Source organism: Pempheris klunzingeri, chromosome 11, assembly GCF_042242105.1.
Source record: "Pempheris klunzingeri isolate RE-2024b chromosome 11, fPemKlu1.hap1, whole genome shotgun sequence".
In the NCBI taxonomy this organism is placed as follows: domain Eukaryota; kingdom Metazoa; phylum Chordata; class Actinopteri; order Acropomatiformes; family Pempheridae; genus Pempheris; species Pempheris klunzingeri.
Genome location: NC_092022.1, coordinates 17,982,300 through 18,000,195, shown reverse-complemented (window position 1 = coordinate 18,000,195; position 17,896 = coordinate 17,982,300). Strand labels below are relative to the sequence as shown.

The 17,896-nt window shown below is 41.1% G+C and overlaps 2 protein-coding genes across 2 annotated transcripts; one reads left to right on the top strand and one right to left on the bottom strand.

The window, feature by feature from the left end:
- The first annotated feature begins 1,151 nt into the window (after window positions 1-1,151).
- On the top strand, window positions 1,152-15,562 carry gls2a (glutaminase 2a (liver, mitochondrial)). Its single transcript, XM_070839244.1, has 18 exons — window positions 1,152-1,450; window positions 3,303-3,390; window positions 5,413-5,534; window positions 7,230-7,359; window positions 7,444-7,523; window positions 7,660-7,823; window positions 8,267-8,325; window positions 9,950-9,982; window positions 10,060-10,118; window positions 10,209-10,275; window positions 10,367-10,417; window positions 12,252-12,428; window positions 12,556-12,687; window positions 12,786-12,878; window positions 12,967-13,028; window positions 13,886-13,962; window positions 14,070-14,133; window positions 14,263-15,562. The coding sequence occupies exons 1-18, from the start codon at window positions 1,239-1,241 to the stop codon at window positions 14,417-14,419; spliced, it is 1,827 nt and encodes a 608-aa protein (XP_070695345.1). The 5' UTR covers window positions 1,152-1,238; the 3' UTR covers window positions 14,420-15,562.
- spryd4 (SPRY domain containing 4) lies at window positions 15,455-17,489 on the bottom strand. The gene is made up of 2 exons (XM_070839245.1): window positions 17,351-17,489; window positions 15,455-16,502 (listed from the first exon to the last, which is right to left on the bottom strand). The coding sequence occupies exons 1-2, from the start codon at window positions 17,481-17,483 to the stop codon at window positions 15,961-15,963; spliced, it is 675 nt and encodes a 224-aa protein (XP_070695346.1). The 5' UTR covers window positions 17,484-17,489; the 3' UTR covers window positions 15,455-15,960.
- Between the last annotated feature and the right edge of the window lie 407 nt (window positions 17,490-17,896).

Here is a 17,896-nt window from a genome sequence, read left to right as displayed (position 1 = left end):
TGATCTCTTTGCATGTTGCATGTGAAATGCTCCACCACAGTCAGCCATTGTCTTATTGAGGAGCAACTCACACCGCAGCTGACATCAAAGACAGGAAGCCTCAGACTCATGAAATCACAAATTATACAATAGATTCTGTTTGAAGCACCAGGAAACCTGCCAAAAAAAATCTCTAAGGAGAGTAAGGATCTCAGACACATGGCTGTGATGTGTCCTCTCAGCAAAACAAATGTCGGAGAACAGAGGCTGACCTGAGCACAGGGTCCTGGAGTGAGTACGCCACCTAGAGGACAAGATAGTGAGGTTTGAGTGCATCAGTGTGGGAAACTCACCATGGGGTGTCGCCATCTAATAGCAGAAGAAATTACTCCCTAGTCAAAACCTGACTTAATACTGTTTACATTATAAACTATACGACACTCACTACACTAGTAAGTAATAATGAAAATAACGTTTTTTTTTTAGTTGTGGTTCTGCTTTGTAAAGCAATATACATAATTAACTCTAAAAAAGTCGCAGAAAACAGAAAATAAATGAATGAAATGTAAGGAAAATATAAAATGTTTTAAACCAATTAGCTGTAATACTCCATTGTTCGAGCTTTGAATTGTCTAATTCCTGTGATAGCAGTTAAATGAACTTGTTTTCTAGCATACCAACACTTGTCCAAGGCCAGTTTAAGGCTGAAATATTTGGAGAATAAAACGTGTTTATGGCTACATGAGCTATTCCCGTTTAATTCAGCTGAAACTTTTGGGGCAAAATTATCACTGTCCAGAGTGACATTATTCATCTGTCCTTTATTCTTTGAATTAGGAATAATGTTACACTGGAAGTTTAGATGATTGCAGAAATATTTTAAAGGTCATTAAGTGGAAAAAAGATGTGTACCTTGAGTACCTTCTAATCAGAGACTAGACCAGGTCCAAGTAGGAATATAACTTTGGTGCTAAAGTGATTTTTTCTGTTTACAATAAGCAGCAGCAGTAGAAAATCATACCTGAAATACTGGTTTGGTTTGAGTGGCTGCAGGTTATTGACCCCACCAACACACAAACGTGTTGCCAGTGTCAGAGCCCCGCCCCCCGCCTACAGCCTGTATTTGATCCAGTGTTAGACAGCAGCTGCCTTTAAAGCTCTGAGGACCAAGGGGCACTGGTCACAACTATCTCTAGATCAGCTACTGGGAAAAAAATAAACCCTCTTGAATTATTGAAGATTAAGCCCTACTTATCACAATGCATTGCCTGAAAAGTCTGAGGACAGCTAACCCGGGGATCTCACAGCTATTTAAAAATGCAGGGATCTCCGCCAGAGTGGGAGCTGACAACATTGTTTTGTCCAGGACCCAGCAACCTGTTCCTCTCCCCTGTTGGGCCGCAGCATCACCTCACACCCAAAGAGCCTTTCACTACCAGAAGAGCCCTGATGTGGATCAAGGACACTCAAAGTAGGTCACAGTAGGTTGTCTCTAAATGAATAAATCACCATTAATTTGCCAAATTATTGTGTTATTCTTTGTAATTGTTCAAGACTATTCCTGCATGGTATTCCTCATGGAGCTGTCTGTATAGGCTGTGTAGCCGACTTAACAGGGTAACACTTTATAATAAGATAATACAAAATATAATACAAATCATGTATGTGAGTAATGCTTAACTAATGCTTGGCCCATGATTTAATGCATTAAGTAATTCAGGATGAATTCCTGTGGTGTGTGTGTGTGTGTGTGTGTGTGTGTGTGTGTGTGTGTGTGTGTGATTAGTTCACACTTTCACAAGTACCTCATCTCTTTCTTGCAATAAAACATAGCATCATGTGTCTATGAGATTGGGTGCTGTTCTGTTTTCAAACATTTACATGTTGCACAGAGGGAAAAGAAAGATGCCATATTCATATTACACCACACTTCTCTTTACAACAGCACATGTTCCACCCTCTAGGTTGTAAATGTGTCAAAAATACCACTGGGTTATGCAACATGTAAATGTTTGTGTCTGACACGTAGTTTGAACTGTCTCTGCTAAAAAAGATAAATTAGATAAAATAAAAATAAAAATCTAAAGCTAATTAATTAGCACATCATATGTTACTTGTTTAGTTGACACAAAACTGTAAAAAGAGTAAAAACAGGTTGTAGTTTTACAAGGTTTATGTGAGAGACCTCCTGGGCGCCATGGGGATGGTTCTTCATCTTTCTTCATCTTCAAGATTCTTGTTAGGATTAGATTAAGGTTTAGCCTAGGGTTAGATGTATGGTTAGGTTAGGGTTAGATTAAAGTTTAGGTTGGGGTTAGATTTAGGGTTAGGTTAGGGTTAGATTAAAGTTTAGGCTGGGGTTAGATTTAGGGTTAGATTGGGATTAGATTAAAATTTAGGTTAGGGTTAGATCAAGGTTTAGGTTGGGGATAGGTTAGGCTAGTACTACACAAGGACGGACATACACTGCGCACAATGAAGAAACATGCACTAATCTCGCGAGACTTGCAGCAGCACCAAAGATACTCACTTCCACGTTCTAAATCGTCTCTGACGATTTTCAGTCTCCTCCAGAAATAGAAGTTAAGAAATAGTAATAGTCCTGCAGCCCTTAAAATCACCGCTTGTCATTTTTAAACTTCAAATTTGAGAGGGTTAAACAAACAATATGTACTGTGTTTATTAGTGAGCTTTATAGGTCATGGTAGGTATATACTGTTTCCCTTTGCTTCCACTCTTTAACCTAAGCTAACTGTAGCTTTGCTCTAGCTAATGTTAGCTCACATAATGTTACAGAGAGTCTCATCAATCTTGTAGTTTAATTTTGGCAAGAAAGTAAAATGAGCATTTTTCCACCACAAAGCATTTTTCATTCGATTATATTTTGTATATAATTTTAGTAATTGAATTAACAAGTAGGTCTAGACACAGGTTGGAGAGAAGTGTTTGGATGTCTCATTCCACCATTTAGCATTAACAGTTGTATTTTTCTTTTTTTCCACTCTTGTTAAGAAAAAAAAATACATGTTTGTCTACTTTAGGTATGCTAGACCCATACAGTAAAATACTGTGTGCTGTATATAGGAATAGTTTTTATGTACATACTGTCGAGGCAGAAAGGTCAGGGCCCCTCTCATATGCACACTTTTAAGTACTAGAGCTATAGCTGGATGTTTGCCAGTATTTTCACTACTGCTCATTTAGTTGACACAAACTTGGACACATCGCTCATGGCTTTGACTTGATACATTGGAGCCAGTCCAAATGTAAAGATCACAGCATATTTCATTTCATATATATTTATATTGTGTGTGTTTTGGCAGAAGTAGGTTGATGTCCAGCATGGAGGACCTACTTTTCTACACCATCACTGAGGGCAAAGACATGATCCCCCTCTCCCAGTTCGTCAATGTGAGTCAACAACACATTCATACTTCTTCTGTTACACCGTGGACTGTTTTGACTTTCCATGTGATATGTATACGTAGACGTTGACCCCAGAGCATCTCCAGCTGAATGCACGGTTAAGTTTAAAAGGTTGTTAGGGTCTTTCTTATATAATGAGACTAAATATACATCCTCGTTTCATTTCATTTAAACAATAGAACCTAAGGGCTTACTTCATGACTAAGGTAGATTGTAAGGCACAGATATCTTAATACAGGGGCCCACACACACACATTACTGAAGAAACAATCTTCTGTGAACCTGTACCACTGTCTTGCAATGGGCTAGTCCTATACCATATGTATCTCAGACATTGATGCATGGTGTTTTTGTGCACTGTGATAACAAACAAGCAATTAAAAACATTGTGTCCTCATTTAGCCTCATGTGGTGCAACCTTTTAGTCACATAGAAAAAGCCAGACGTGGACATCTGGTGACCTCTGTGTCTATGGCAACTCAGTAATTTTAAAAAGGAGCTCGCATTTAGGAGGAGAGACGTGTGTCAACACAGGTGGCTTGCTGTCATGCCATGCATGACTGGATGTGTTTGTAGAGGTGACTTGGAAAGGACATGTATGGTGAAAATGTTAGTCAGTCAGTGTCCTTGCATGTAGATGACTGCAAAAACATTCATCCTAACAATAATAACCTATGTGTCTAAGTCATAAAAAATGCTCTAAATGCCAGAATTAGGGTGAGGTAATTCTAGTTTCTCTTGTTGTAGATATGGCAACATCATCACTGTAACTACTTACTACTAACATAAAAAGGACACATGGTTTCAGATAGTTGTGGAAACAAGCTGATTTGCGTTTGAAATAGGTGAAAACATATATATGTTGTCCAATCACAGGCTAACAGCAAATACTGTAGGCGAGTTTAGGTAATAATGTTAACTCACCAAACAAAAAAATCTCCACCAACATGCTTAAATTTATAGTTTTATATTGTATTAATATATCACACACCATCCTGACACACTGTAATTAAAAATGTAACTGACCCTTCATTATTGATTATTTTCTTGATGAATCAGGTAATCATTCAGACTGTAAAACATACGGCAAAAGGAAAATGAGAAAAGCCAATGTTAACATATTTTAACAGCTTGTTTTGTCCAGTACAAAACCCAAACATATCCAGTTTACTATCACGAGACTAAGAAAACCAGTGAATGTTCACTTTTACTGGTTACATTGAGCCAGTGAAATTTTATCATGTTCATTGACTTTTACAATTAATCAGTTCTCAAAATTATGGCTGGGTAACTTTCTGTGGATTAACTAATCAATTAATTGACTAATTGTTTCAGCTCTACAAGGTAATGTGTATTTATTAACAGATATTATGTAATAAACGCTATAATTTGATAATTGAGATCTCATTCACAAACCCTTTCTGTGTCTGTTTTGTGTTATTATTCAGTTTGTGAAGGTAAAACCGATCACAAACCTAAACAGAAAACTTTCCCACACCGTCAGCTCAAGGATAAAACTCTAAAATTAGCATCCAAAAATACTATGAGCGCTGATCCAATTTTAGCATTTCCTCACAGACATTCAATAACAGCAGCAGCACGCTTGCAGCCACGTGGCCGGTGGGATGTTCGCTCACTGAATCAGTTTTCAGATGAGATGACTCAAAGAAACACTGGGGCCTCTCTGGGCGGGTGGGTCATGCACATGGTGTCCCCAAAATAGATGCATGTGGTTCATATAGTGACTGTCAGTCTGACGTGTGACTTACCAGAGGTATTCCAGTAATCTGGTTCATGCCTGTATTTCCTCCTCAGGCCAATGTGGGCCTTTCAAGTCCCATAGCAATAAATTTCCTGGACACATGTTTGATATCCTGATAACTGACATCACATTAACACTGCTGTGCATGACCCAAAGTGTTTGATAAAGTTTGTCACTCATGTCTCCCTCTTTTTCTCCCTTGTGGACTATTTTGCTCAAACCTACCTCTTCCACCTGCTCTCCAGGCTTTGAGAAAAACAGGGTTGTTGACGTCTGACCCTCGGCTGCGTGACTGTGTCCGTCAGATGCGACAGTCTTCACGTGACTCTATCGGTCCAGTCATGATGGACAAGACGTTATTCAGAAGGTGAGAAAAGCTTTGTTTATTTATGGAAACACAAGTCATGCACATCGTTCTTCAAAGGGGAGTGTTCAACTTTTACCTGCATTGTTTAAATACACACTCTGTTTCTACATCTGCTGCATAACCAGTTTTATCTGGTGTTAATTCTAATGTTAAAAATTGCATATTCAAATTAGTTTGTGAAGAATGCTAATTAATCTGAGGATGTTCCCAGAAAAAAGTATGGGAAAAATGATGAAAGCATGCTAGGTGCAAGGTAAACTAAGGTTAATACTTTAATACTTTTTTTGTGGCTATATAAAGAAGTAATAGGAGGAGTAATCTGTTGTCAGCGCTATTTGAGTCCAAGAGACTGACAGAGACAGGCATTTTATGGCTGACAGCTGCTCCTGACCAAATTCACACATGTACACATGCCAGCTGAAGCAGTAGAGGGTGCAGAAAGACTGAGTGGGTCTGCAGGGCTGTTAATGAAAGGGCATCACTCTGTTTTTTTCAGACTGACGCAACTACATTAGTAGACTCAATAAGCGCCATGCAGACTCCCATTCAAATTTATAAGCATGATTCACTCAATCTCATCCCTTGGCCTGGAGCAGTGGAAGGGGACACAGTCACCTTTTCTTCATCAAACTTAATTGGTTGTATGTCACGTTCTTGTCTTGTTTTCTTGTGAGGTTATCTTTTCCTGGAGAACACTCAAGAGCTCACTATAAATATGGTACTAGAAATAGAGAGAGCTTGCTCCTATTTTTTTTTTTAAGGAAATGACCCATATGAATAATGCAAGCTCTCTCCACTCTCTTCTTCTGGTGTCCCAAAACCTCACGCTAGCATCGCCTTGGATTAGTAAGGGCTGCAGGCCAGATATTCTAGTTCAGGCCAGCTGTGACAGAACGCACAGACCTTTCCTGAGACCTTACAGCATCACTGACCAATTATGGCAATGGAAAGCTATAGTAACTATTAGGATCTGCTGATACAGGCTGGAGTGTTTGTTTACCCTTTTAGCTGCGTCTTTACTAGCCCAAAGCATGTCACCTTGAATCCAGTGTGATGCAAAACAATGATGAAAGCCAAACAAATAAATGGACATTGATTGGAATTATACAAACATTTCTCAGAGCCAGACTCTGTGATGGAGGCCTTGTGTTTGAGTCAAAGACACCAAAACCGACAGAAGACAGGAGGCTCGTGTTACTAAGCCCAATTATAAATAATGATAGAAAACTAAAACTATAATTTAGTGTAACATGATTGCTAGCTTCTTTACAGCAGTTAAATCAGCCATACTATCCTGTAGCTGTCTGCATTAGCGAACCAATCAACATTACACTACGAACATTTAATTAATGAATGCCATTCAAGCTGGTATTTTTTCTTGGCCATGCATCATCATCTGCCTCTAACCTAATACGATAGAGGTGAACAGACACAGTGTTCCCATTACTTTGGAACATTTTGACATTTGTCACAGTGAGAAACACTTAAGCTGCTTCAGCTTCAGGAGCACCAGTTATTTTCCTGCTATGACTGTCAGTAAAAAAAATGAACCACTATTATGACCAGATTCGCTTCATTTCAGTTTGCCTGTTACCTCCCATCTGTTAATGGCATTTTATTTGAATTATATACCATAAATCTAGTACATAAAGAAAAATCTGTGTTGGAAGTTTTCAATCAGGTATCCTCTTGTAGGTGTGTGGGCAACAACATCATGCTGCTGACTAAGGCTTTCAGAAAGAAGTTCATCATCCCAGACCTTGAAGAGTTTACCCAGCAGATTAATAGGATGTATGACAGTGCACAACAGCAGGAGGCAGGACAAGTAAGTAACATGCAAACTCACATACTGATTCAGTGTCTGCTCGTCCATTAAGGTTACATTCATGTGTTTCATGTCGTCATGCAGGTAGCTGATTACATTCCTCAGTTGGCTAAGTTCAGCCCTGATCTCTGGGGTGTGTCTCTGTGCACAATCGATGGACAGAGGTACAATATCATCTTTACTTTCATGTATATTTCCATTCTGTTTCATTTCTCCACCGTGTGTAGTGCCTCACTAACACTCCTCCATTTTTCTTTTATTTGTTTCCATGCTTCTCCATCACATCCTCATGTCATGCAGACACTCTGTGGGTGACACAAAGGTTCCCTTCTGTCTGCAGTCGTGTGTGAAGCCTCTGGAGTACGCCATCGCTGTGCACGAGCTGGGCACTGACCACGTTCATCGCTTTGTGGGAAAAGAGCCCAGTGGATTCAAGTTCAACAAACTGTCACTAAATGAGGAGGGTAAGTGATTAGTGTAATCGAGAGTTTCACTACAGTTATCGTCTCTACAGAGGAACAAACAGTAATTCTAGTTTTGTAATAAGCAAAACCACGCGAAACAGAAATGTTAGTTACTCAGGTCCTCTGTCAGTAATTTCAACAGACTCTGGTTGTTGGCAGAGCAAAGATGGTGCAAGAACAAGCCCCCATTTTAAAAAAAAGTTACCCAGATGGACTTTAAGCCAAATTGTGTACCAAACTATCCATACTATCACCTCACCTTTGTAGCCATTTGCTATCACGTATTCCCCTCTGAAGCAAACAGGACTGGACTGTACGTGTTCAGTTTATTAGCTGATGTTACTTTGAGCACCCCTGATGAAATATCCTCTTTAATCTCAGCCCTTTATTGCTCTTGTGGTTTGGAGCAAATGAGTGATAACATGCTCTCGTTTCTTGTGCAGATAAACCACACAACCCGATGGTGAATGCCGGAGCTATCGTCATCAGTTCTTTAATAAAGGTTTTATTTTAGATATACACACAAAACATGCCACACAGTAAGTTGTCATTAATGAGGTTGAGGAGGAATCTCAAGTATTTTGTGATGCAAACACAGACTATTATCATTATTAAATGTTTTTCAGTTATTAGCCTTAAATTATTTTTGTGCAGTGTAGCGTTCTGCTGCAGCCTCTCTGGGCTTAAACACTGGTCAAATGAGCTGTCATTCAGACCTTCAAAAGTAATGATGAAAAACAATCAGTCGTAATTTTTTTAAAACATTAATTTTAGCTACGCAGAAGTTGTTCAACAAACTGTAGAGTGGACCAGTATCACTAAATTTGCAAAATGAAAGCTGCGACATGCAGCATGAGAGCACCTCCACTTATGTTTATTTTGGCAAAACAAATATACTTGTGACCCACGCATAGGCATGTGATAGCCACTACCACTATTTGCAATCTGCGTGAAAGAAGTGCTCACAAAATGCTTTTGTTTTGAAGGCCCAAATGAATGCACCATTGCCCCGAGTTGAAGCCCGGTAAGAAGCCACAAAATGCTTAATTTCTTTAAGCTGAAGCTATTGGTGGTGATGTTGTCCTACTCGCAGCAAAACATCAAAGGAAACATTATTTTGACACAATGTTGGTTGAAAATGGGTGAACAAACTCAGTCCTGAAGTGTGACGTCAGCCATCACGTATCTGATCTGGTCTGTTGGCTGGTCACTTGTTGCCCTTAGCATCTGGACTACGGTTATCACTGTTTGATTGACCCTTGGCCTGACATATCGGAGTGGAGTGGAGTCATATATGGTTGTGTACGTATCCTCTGTTGTGTTTTCCCGAAGCCCCTCAGCTGACTGAAGAGATACTCTGGACCTCCTATCATATGTGGGTCACGTTCAGCAGCGAGGGAGGGGCTGCCGGTGTTTGGGTCTGACAGCAGGGGCGTGTGTGTGCCTTTGGCCAATTACAGCCCCCAGAACAGAGGGTGTGCCAGCCACCCTCGTTTGTGCGTGTCCATGGGGCAATATTGCTTGAGTACAGTTACTATATTTGCATATAGCTTTTGTTAATACTCTAGAGGTTATGCACCTAGCTCGATATTTTACGTACACAACAAGAAAGTACAAAGTTGATAGAAGCTGTGTTTTCACTTTCTGGAATATTCATGCCCCTGTAGGCTGTACCTTCAAAGGTTTGTCAAAAATTTATATGACTTTTTGGAAAAACTAATTGGCAGAGCAACTACCAGGAAAGACATGAAATCTCCTTCTTTATTGGCCATGATGTATGTCCTCAGGTCATTCCTTCCCTTCTCAGCAATATTTGATTCCATCTTTAACCTTTATAGGTATTCATTAAATATGAATGTGGCTACCATTCCTATTTGGACTTGGTTATGATCCCTTACTGGTCTGTGAAATTCAAGCACAGCCAGGCCCCCAGGCCACAGGTGGCTTATTGCCACTTGGACTGACCACTGTCACAAAAACTTCATGTACATGTAACACCTTGACGCCCACCCAAGAATGGACTCAAAACTTTGCTGTAGTGTCAAAGTACTCAAACACTGCCATCTATAGGGACATGCTGACTGTTGGCGCACTCTCAGAAAGTGTTCTTTCCCCTCTGTTGACAGCCTCATGCAAATAAGGCCGAAAGGTTCGACTGTGTAAGTAAATGCTTTTTAATTCTCAAATTAATTCCATGTATTTGTTTGGCCCTATTGAACTATGTGTGTTACTGCAGGTGATGGAGTTTCTGAAAAGCATGGCTGGTACAGAGTACGTGGGCTTCAGCAATGCAACGTGAGTACTGCCTTTCAAGAAATACAACCTAATTGTCCTGTGTCACAGAAAATACAACTTTCTAAAAAAAAATCTGTTATGTTTTTGCAGTTTCCAGTCGGAGAGGGAGACTGGAGATAGGAATTATGCAATTGGTTATTACCTCAAGGAGAAAAAAGTGAGTTTTTTGAGGGTAATTTATTTACAGGTTTCCAGAAAAAAAATTTAATATGATCAGTACGTGCTGACTCTGATCTTAATCCTTCCAGTGCTTTCCTGACAGTGCAGATATGATAGCTGCCCTTGACTTCTATTTTCAGGTAAGACTCTTTGTCTTTAGCATTGAAGTATTCTGTGGATGAAACTTTGAAGGAAAAGTCCAACATTTTGGGAAATGTTTTTATTTGCCTGCCTTGTCAAGTGTTAGATGAGAAGATTGACACCATTCTCATATCTGTATCATAAACATGAAGCTACAGCCAAGAGCTGGTTAGCTGAGTTTAGAGTAAAGTGTCCTCACAGCGACTTCAGGAAGTCCGTGCACACAGCCAAGAAATAGTCCTGTGCATCCGGGATCCTGCATTCACTTTCCAACATATAACCAAGCATAATGTCATAATGTACAACGGCATCTGTAAATGCAGGACCTGAGCAGATCTGGTACCTACACCAGCACAACATCGTTTTTACAGTTTGCTTTTTGTACAGATCAAACAAACAAGTTATAACATGTCTGTTTGGGAGCTGTAGCGGTTGCTATTGTTGTGACTTCTCTGATGCAGATGAGGTGCAGATGATGGGAGGAAAAACGTCCGCTGACAACGACTTGTTGCATAAAAACAGGTTTATTACAAAAAGATCAGTTGTCTAACAGGCTCCATGGTTGCCTGGAAAGACGTAACCCAATTATTTGTCTCTTACAGACAGAGTATCCCCTTCCCAAATTAACGTCTTCCCCGAGCTTCTCTGAATGTCATCTTTTATACCTTTAGGAACGCTTACCTCACCATATGGTTTCCCTCAGTAGCAAGGCCCAAAGAGGTCTTGCCCTAATGGAGGGATGTATAGAAATTGTCTCTCTTGGAAAGTCACCACATCCTTATGTTCCCATTCCTGCAGCACCCTGGCCGTATATTTTTTAATTCAATTCAATTCAATTCAATTTATTTGTATAGCCCAATATCACAACAGAGTGTCTCATAGTGCTTTACAAAGTTCACTGAAATAAACAAGTGTAAGCGAACAGGCAGACATTTGGCTGACATGAGACATAACGATGGAGAGGAAGAGGAGGATAGAGAATAGAGGAGCTCAGTGCACCATAGGAGTCCCCCGGCAGTCTAAGCCTATAGCAGCATAACTAGGGGCTGGTCTAAGGCCTGAGCCAGCCCTTAAATATATGCTTTGTCAAAAAGGAAGGTTTTTAGTCTACTCTTAAATGTAGAGAGGGTGTCTGCCCCCCCGAACCCAAACTGGAAGGAGGTTCCACAGGAGAGGAGCCTGATAGCTGAAGGCTCTGCCTCCTGCACTACTTTTGGAGACTTTGGGAACCACCAGTAGACCTGCATTCTGGGAGCGCAGTGCTCTAGTGGGGTAGTACGGTACTATAAGCTCTTTGAGATATGATGGGGCCTGACCCTTAAGAGCCTTGTAGGTGAGGAGAAGGATTTTAAACTCTATTCTAGATTTTACTGGAAGCCAATGAAGAGAAGCCAGTACAGGAGAAATGTGGTCTCTTCTTTTAGTTCTCGTCAGAACACGAGCAGCAGCATTCTGGACCAGCTGGAGAGTCTTTAACGACTTATTGGGGCAGCCTGATAATAATGATAAGGGATGCATGGTATGTGTTAACTGACTCTCTTACCTAAACATTCACAGAGAAGACACACACATACATATAACATAGCAGATGCACATAACATATCAGATACCACACTATCTTAGGAAAAAGCCAGCTTGGCTGTTTCCCCATGTCCCGTCTTTATGTGCTAAGCTAACCAGCTCCTCGCTGTAGTGTAATACTAATCATCACATCCAACTCTTGGAAATAAAGCAAACAAGTGTATTTCCCAAAATGTCAAACTATTCCTATGAAACTGCTCTATATTTCCCCGTCTAGTTCAAAAAGTTCAGTTCTGTTTTTTTTCTTTCCAGTTGTGCTCCATTGAGGTGACCTGTGAGTCAGGAAGTGTCATGGCTGCCACACTGGCCAACGGGGGTATTTGCCCAATCACAGGCGAGCGTGTGCTGAGCGCTGAAGCCGTTCGCAACACGCTGAGTCTCATGCATTCCTGTGGCATGTACGACTTCTCCGGGCAGTTTGCCTTCCATGTAAGTCCGGGATCTGTTTGAAAACATCATTGCTCTTGTTGCCTTGAGTGGTTACACATCATAACATGATTAATCCAGATTTCTAGAGCTTGTCAGTTTTCAAATGAGACATATTCTTTGCACTCAGGTGGGCTTGCCAGCTAAATCTGGTGTTTCAGGTGCTGTTCTACTGGTGGTCCCCAACGTCATGGGCATGATGTGCTGGTCCCCACCTTTAGATCGGCTCGGAAACAGCGTTCGTGGCATTCACTTCTGTCAGGTATTCAGTCACCATCACAGTGTCATTGATTGTTGTCTTTATCTAATTTGACTGTAAATGCATGCTTCATATATTCCATCTCACTTCTGGTTCACAAGGACCTGGTGTCTCACTTCAACTTCCACAATTATGACAACCTGAGACACTTCACTAAGAAACATGACCCCAGAAGAAGATCAGATGATGACCCAGTAAGTTCAGTGCGACAAGCATAGAGCATGTTTATGTAAAAGTTTTTTCGTAATGTTATACAGAATAGTTTGCCTTTGTATCCATTAGAACAAGTCCGTGGTAAACCTGATGTTTGCAGCCTACAGTGGTGACGTGTCTGCCCTGAGGAGGTAAGCAAAAACACAGACTTTTCATTTAACAAAAAACTCTCACTTTTATCACCAGGTTAGCCTAACTTAGAATTAGGACTGAGAGACAGTTAGCCGGCACCTTTAAAACTCATTAATGAACATATGTCTTGCTTGTTTCATTGGTACAAAAAAAGTTTGAAAATGACAAAAATGTATGGCTTTAAAGCAGCACATAATCCCCATAAAATCACAACTTTTTTACACATTACTCAAAAAAAGATACAGCATGTTAAGTATTGAGCTTTAGAGGTGATGATAGACAGATTTGATACCACTCTTTGGAAAACTTGCACAGGCTGGTTCTATTCCTATTTATTCCTATTCGTCTCATAATCTTGTTTTGCTTGTTATATTGCTTGTTATACATTTTTGGGGCTATTGCTTCCTCTGTCGAGTTTTTGTTTTGTTTTATAATTGTATTTGTATTTGCTGTTATCTTGTAGTGTATTATCAAACATTTTTATTAACTGTGAAGCACATAGTAACTGCTGTTTTGAAAAGTGCTATATGAATAAAGTTTATTATTATCATTTACCTTTGGACAGAAGCAGGCAAACTGTTTCCCCCTGCTTTCAGTCTTTCTGCTAAACTAAAATAATCTTCTCCTGGCTGTAGCTTCATATTCAGCTTACAGATGTGAGAGTGGTGTCTGTCCTGTCACCTTTCAGCATGGAAGCGAATCTATTCCCCCAAAAGTTGAACTATTCTTTTAAGAGTTCACTCAGTGCTTATCAAAACATGTCTTTCATGTTAACACGTTCTTTACTTGTGTAACTATCGGGCTACCCTGAAAGTTTGGCTCCAGTTAATCTGTCCATGTGTGTTCCCCCCTCCAGGTTTGCCCTCTCAGCTGTGAACATGGAGCAGACAGACTACGACTCTCGCACAGCGCTTCACATTGCTGCTGCAGAGGGTAACACTTCCATTATTGGTTCATTCGTTCTTCAATAAACTCGGGTTTGATATTTAAATTGGAAGTAATGAAATATGGCGTTGGGGTTGCTCTCTTTTGTCTTTCAGGTCATGTGGAGGCCATTATCTTCCTAACTGAAATATGTAAAGTAAATCCCCACATGAAAGACAGGTAGGGATTTTAAATATAAACTCATTCATTTGATATTAGATTAAAAATAGTAGAAAAAATATGTTCATCTCCATATTACTAACCGTAACCATTCCATTCATCTCCATATTACATTGTGTTATCTATCAGATGGGGGAACACACCTCTAGATGACGCCATGCAGTTTGGCCATCATGTTATTGTTTCAGCCCTGCAAGAGTACCAGAGTGTTTACCCTGACGGCGACTCGCCATGCGACACTGAGGAGCAGAAGACCACGCTGGATACGCTGAAGAGCATCGTTTAAATCACGAGGGATCACAAATGGGATTGTAATGGTATTTAATCTATGTTATTATGCACCTTAGAGGACCGAAAGGACACAGGATGATTGAGAGACATGATGAATGAATGAGTTTATCTTAACTATGGTAATACATGTTATACAGTACTATTGTGGGGCTCCTCCTTTAGACTGTTGAGAACATATACAGTGCAGGAAGTCCCTTTTTAATGCATTTCTGCAGACTGGAGGAATTGTTCAACAATGTATGGTATCAGCAAAGCACTATATAAACAGCTTTGCTCGTGTGGGGAAAAATGACACTAATTTAAGCCACAATTTGGCTCGTGTTGCAATATTAATGAACTGTTATTGTGCTCAGCTTCTGATAGAAAATGCCACTGAGATGTAAATATCTAATATATAGTGCTTATTTATTTTTAAAATATTGAAATGCATTTTGTTTCAGCAGTGTGTGATTTAATCAGGGGATTTTATGCCCCCCTGTGTAATAACTGAATAAATATTTCCAAAGCTGATTCATTAACTATTCTACCTCAGCAGGAGGTCACTTTGTTGTATTTGTGCCTGTAACACTGGAAGGACTGTTTCAGCACAGTTTAACCCGGCTTATTGATGCTCACAGGCTAGTTCATTCACTGCTGTTACCTTGTGCCGATGCGGTTATCGTTTTTCTTTTTGAATACGATTGCTTCATTAGAGTATGGTCATTTTATCAGTAACTTTAGTGTCACAGAAACATCTGCCTGCCTCAGACGCTGGGAACAATGTTACTCTTACACAAACCGGATGATTCAATTTATGCAAATGACCGTTGCAAACTAGACACAAAGGCGTGTTTGAAGTGATACTTTTTGACAAAAAGGACAATTAAAGCTTTTGCACGTTAAATTTCTGTGTACCAAGAAATTCAACCACCATTTTAAAATGGCTGAAGTGTTCTAAATGTGCAACTAAGTCCTGTGATTAAAAATTGAATACGCTTTAATCATCTCAAGTTAATGTATTAATTAATTTTATTCATAGTGAATTAAAGGAAATGATTTCCCAGCATGACTTGAGGATTACTGTACATATATATCATCCTACAATTAAATAAAAGAGAAATGTAAAAGCAGTTTCAGTGAGGTCATTTTATTAAACAATATACAGTATGAAATGAGGCTGTAAAAGTTTTTTCTGTTGATTTCAGCTTTGTAACTGTGTGCAAGAGTAGAACAACAGCTTGGCAGTAAATGTTCCTGGAAAACAACCGACAGTTGTTCTGAGAGGTAACACATGAGGTACACACAAAAACAGCTTCTGTGATATGATTGCCTGAGGCTGGATGACATACACCAAGTATGAACTTGCATTGTGAGTCATGATTATGAACCAACTGGACCACAGAAAATTAACAGTCACCTGCAATTAATATGGAAAGGCTTCCCACATAGATACTGCTTTTTCTCCTGCAAAGTTGCGATAAATGTCGCCGCGGAGCAAACAGAAGCCAGCGACGTTTCATGGCCATCTCAGTCACCACCGTCACAGTTTATCCTGCTTCACTTCAGGCCTTCAGGCTCCTCCAGGCCAGAGTGTGTGAGCAGATCTCCGTCCCAAAGTCCAAACGCGGGGCAGAGCGGAGCCTTGAACTGGGCCCTGATGGTGTGAATGACTGCAGGTTTTTTGATGTCCACCAGCCCTAGAAGGCCCGCCTCGTAGTCGAGCAGGATGCCTACGCGGTCCGGCTTGCCCACTAGCGTCACAGGGACTATCTTATTGCTCGTCATGGCAAACCACTTGCGCTGAGCGTAGCCGAACACCCAGGAGGAGGTGTTGGTGCCCACGCAGTCGTCTCGGGACATCATCGCCTCTGCCACACCCAAACGAAACTCTTGAGACTTTTTCACCGTCACCTCCCAGTAGTGTCTTCCACTGCTGATCTTCTCATCACCATACACAACAGCCCAGTCTCGGAAACGCTCGGGGTTGTCTTGAACGCGGCTCGGGTCCAGGCCCAGCATGCGGTAGATGACACCAGTGTCTTTCTTGAAGAGGTCCAGACTGCTGTGTGCAGTTCGCTCATCGAGCCTGAACTGAAGATCTGCAGACAATATGCAAACACAATTTTTCAGAATGACTTTCAGTTTGATTTTTTATAATGAAGCCTTACTGATCTCTCACTTAGCCTCCAAATCTGTAGTAGAATGTAAAACACTTCCCTATGAAGTGTACTGGAGTAGTGCAATGACAAGAAAAGACTCAATTAAAGTACAAGAACATCTAATGTGTACTTAATGGCAGATTGATTGGGATGTGGTTGGTTTGTAAAACCAGCATTCAAAGTTGCCCCCCTCCCCTCCTCCTGCTCATGACACCAGAAGCCTCCTCCTTGATGGGCGCTCACACCTGTCACCCGTCACCTGCTCGCCATGTCCCGCCCTCACACACGCCCTGCGAGCTGTTATTGGCTGGGGGCTTCACACCCCACCCACTCCCATGAAAGGTCTACAGCCCAGAAAGGTCCCGATCACAGCAAAATAAGAAAATCCAGGCACAGAGCCAGAGGGTCTCTGCAGGCACAGACACCTCCACCCACTTCTAGTGGGCCATAGATGATGATTGTGCGGGATTACTTTTATGTGAGTTGTTTTTGAGGGAAACCCTCCTCATTCTGCCTGTAAGCACAGCGCTTGAGTAACTTCATGTCTTGTTTAGTAGTTTAATGCAGACGTCTCAACGGTAACCACTGTCGTTACTATGGCTACAGCCTGGTTGCCAGGTTTGTTTCCTTGTTGCAGGAAGTTGCAGGTTTAAACGTGAAAAGTCCAGAACAATAACAAACATTAGCATTAGCTTAGAGGCTCAGCTGTGCCCGACGGGACGCTGACCTCTGAGCTACACGCTCACAAGCGAACATCTCTTTTTAACTTTTACCAAACATTCACTCACGGTTCCGCGTCGAGGTAGTTGTGTAGCATCTCCTCGCCGGCAGGCTGACAGCCCGCCTGTGTCCCACTGACAGGGAGGTGATGCTCCGTCCTGTCAGGCGACAGAGACGAGCTGCACTTACGGGCACCGCCATGTTTTTCTTTTCTGGCTGTTGTGCTGCTCACGTTTCAAGTTCCTCCCGCCGCACAAAGTGGAGCCGCAGCGCGCTCTGCTGCCCCCCGCAGGCCTGGAGAGGAGCAACCAGGCGGCCACACCGACAGCACCCATCAGCACCACGGACAGCAGCCAGCCCGGAAAGTGTCACGGTGTGAAATGTCTCAGTAAGTACACCTCTTATACCCCCACTGGCCCCCGGCCACACAATGTTCAAACCCACCGAGCTTTATTTAAAAGTCTAGTGGAGAAAACTTCCAAAGATACTCAAAATATCTGACTTCCACATTTTGGGAAATTATTTGTAAAATGATCCACAAGACATCTAGAACTTGATATAACTCTGTAGCCTTAAAAATTGTGGAGTTTTGGGTTTGAATATTTCACTCTGCG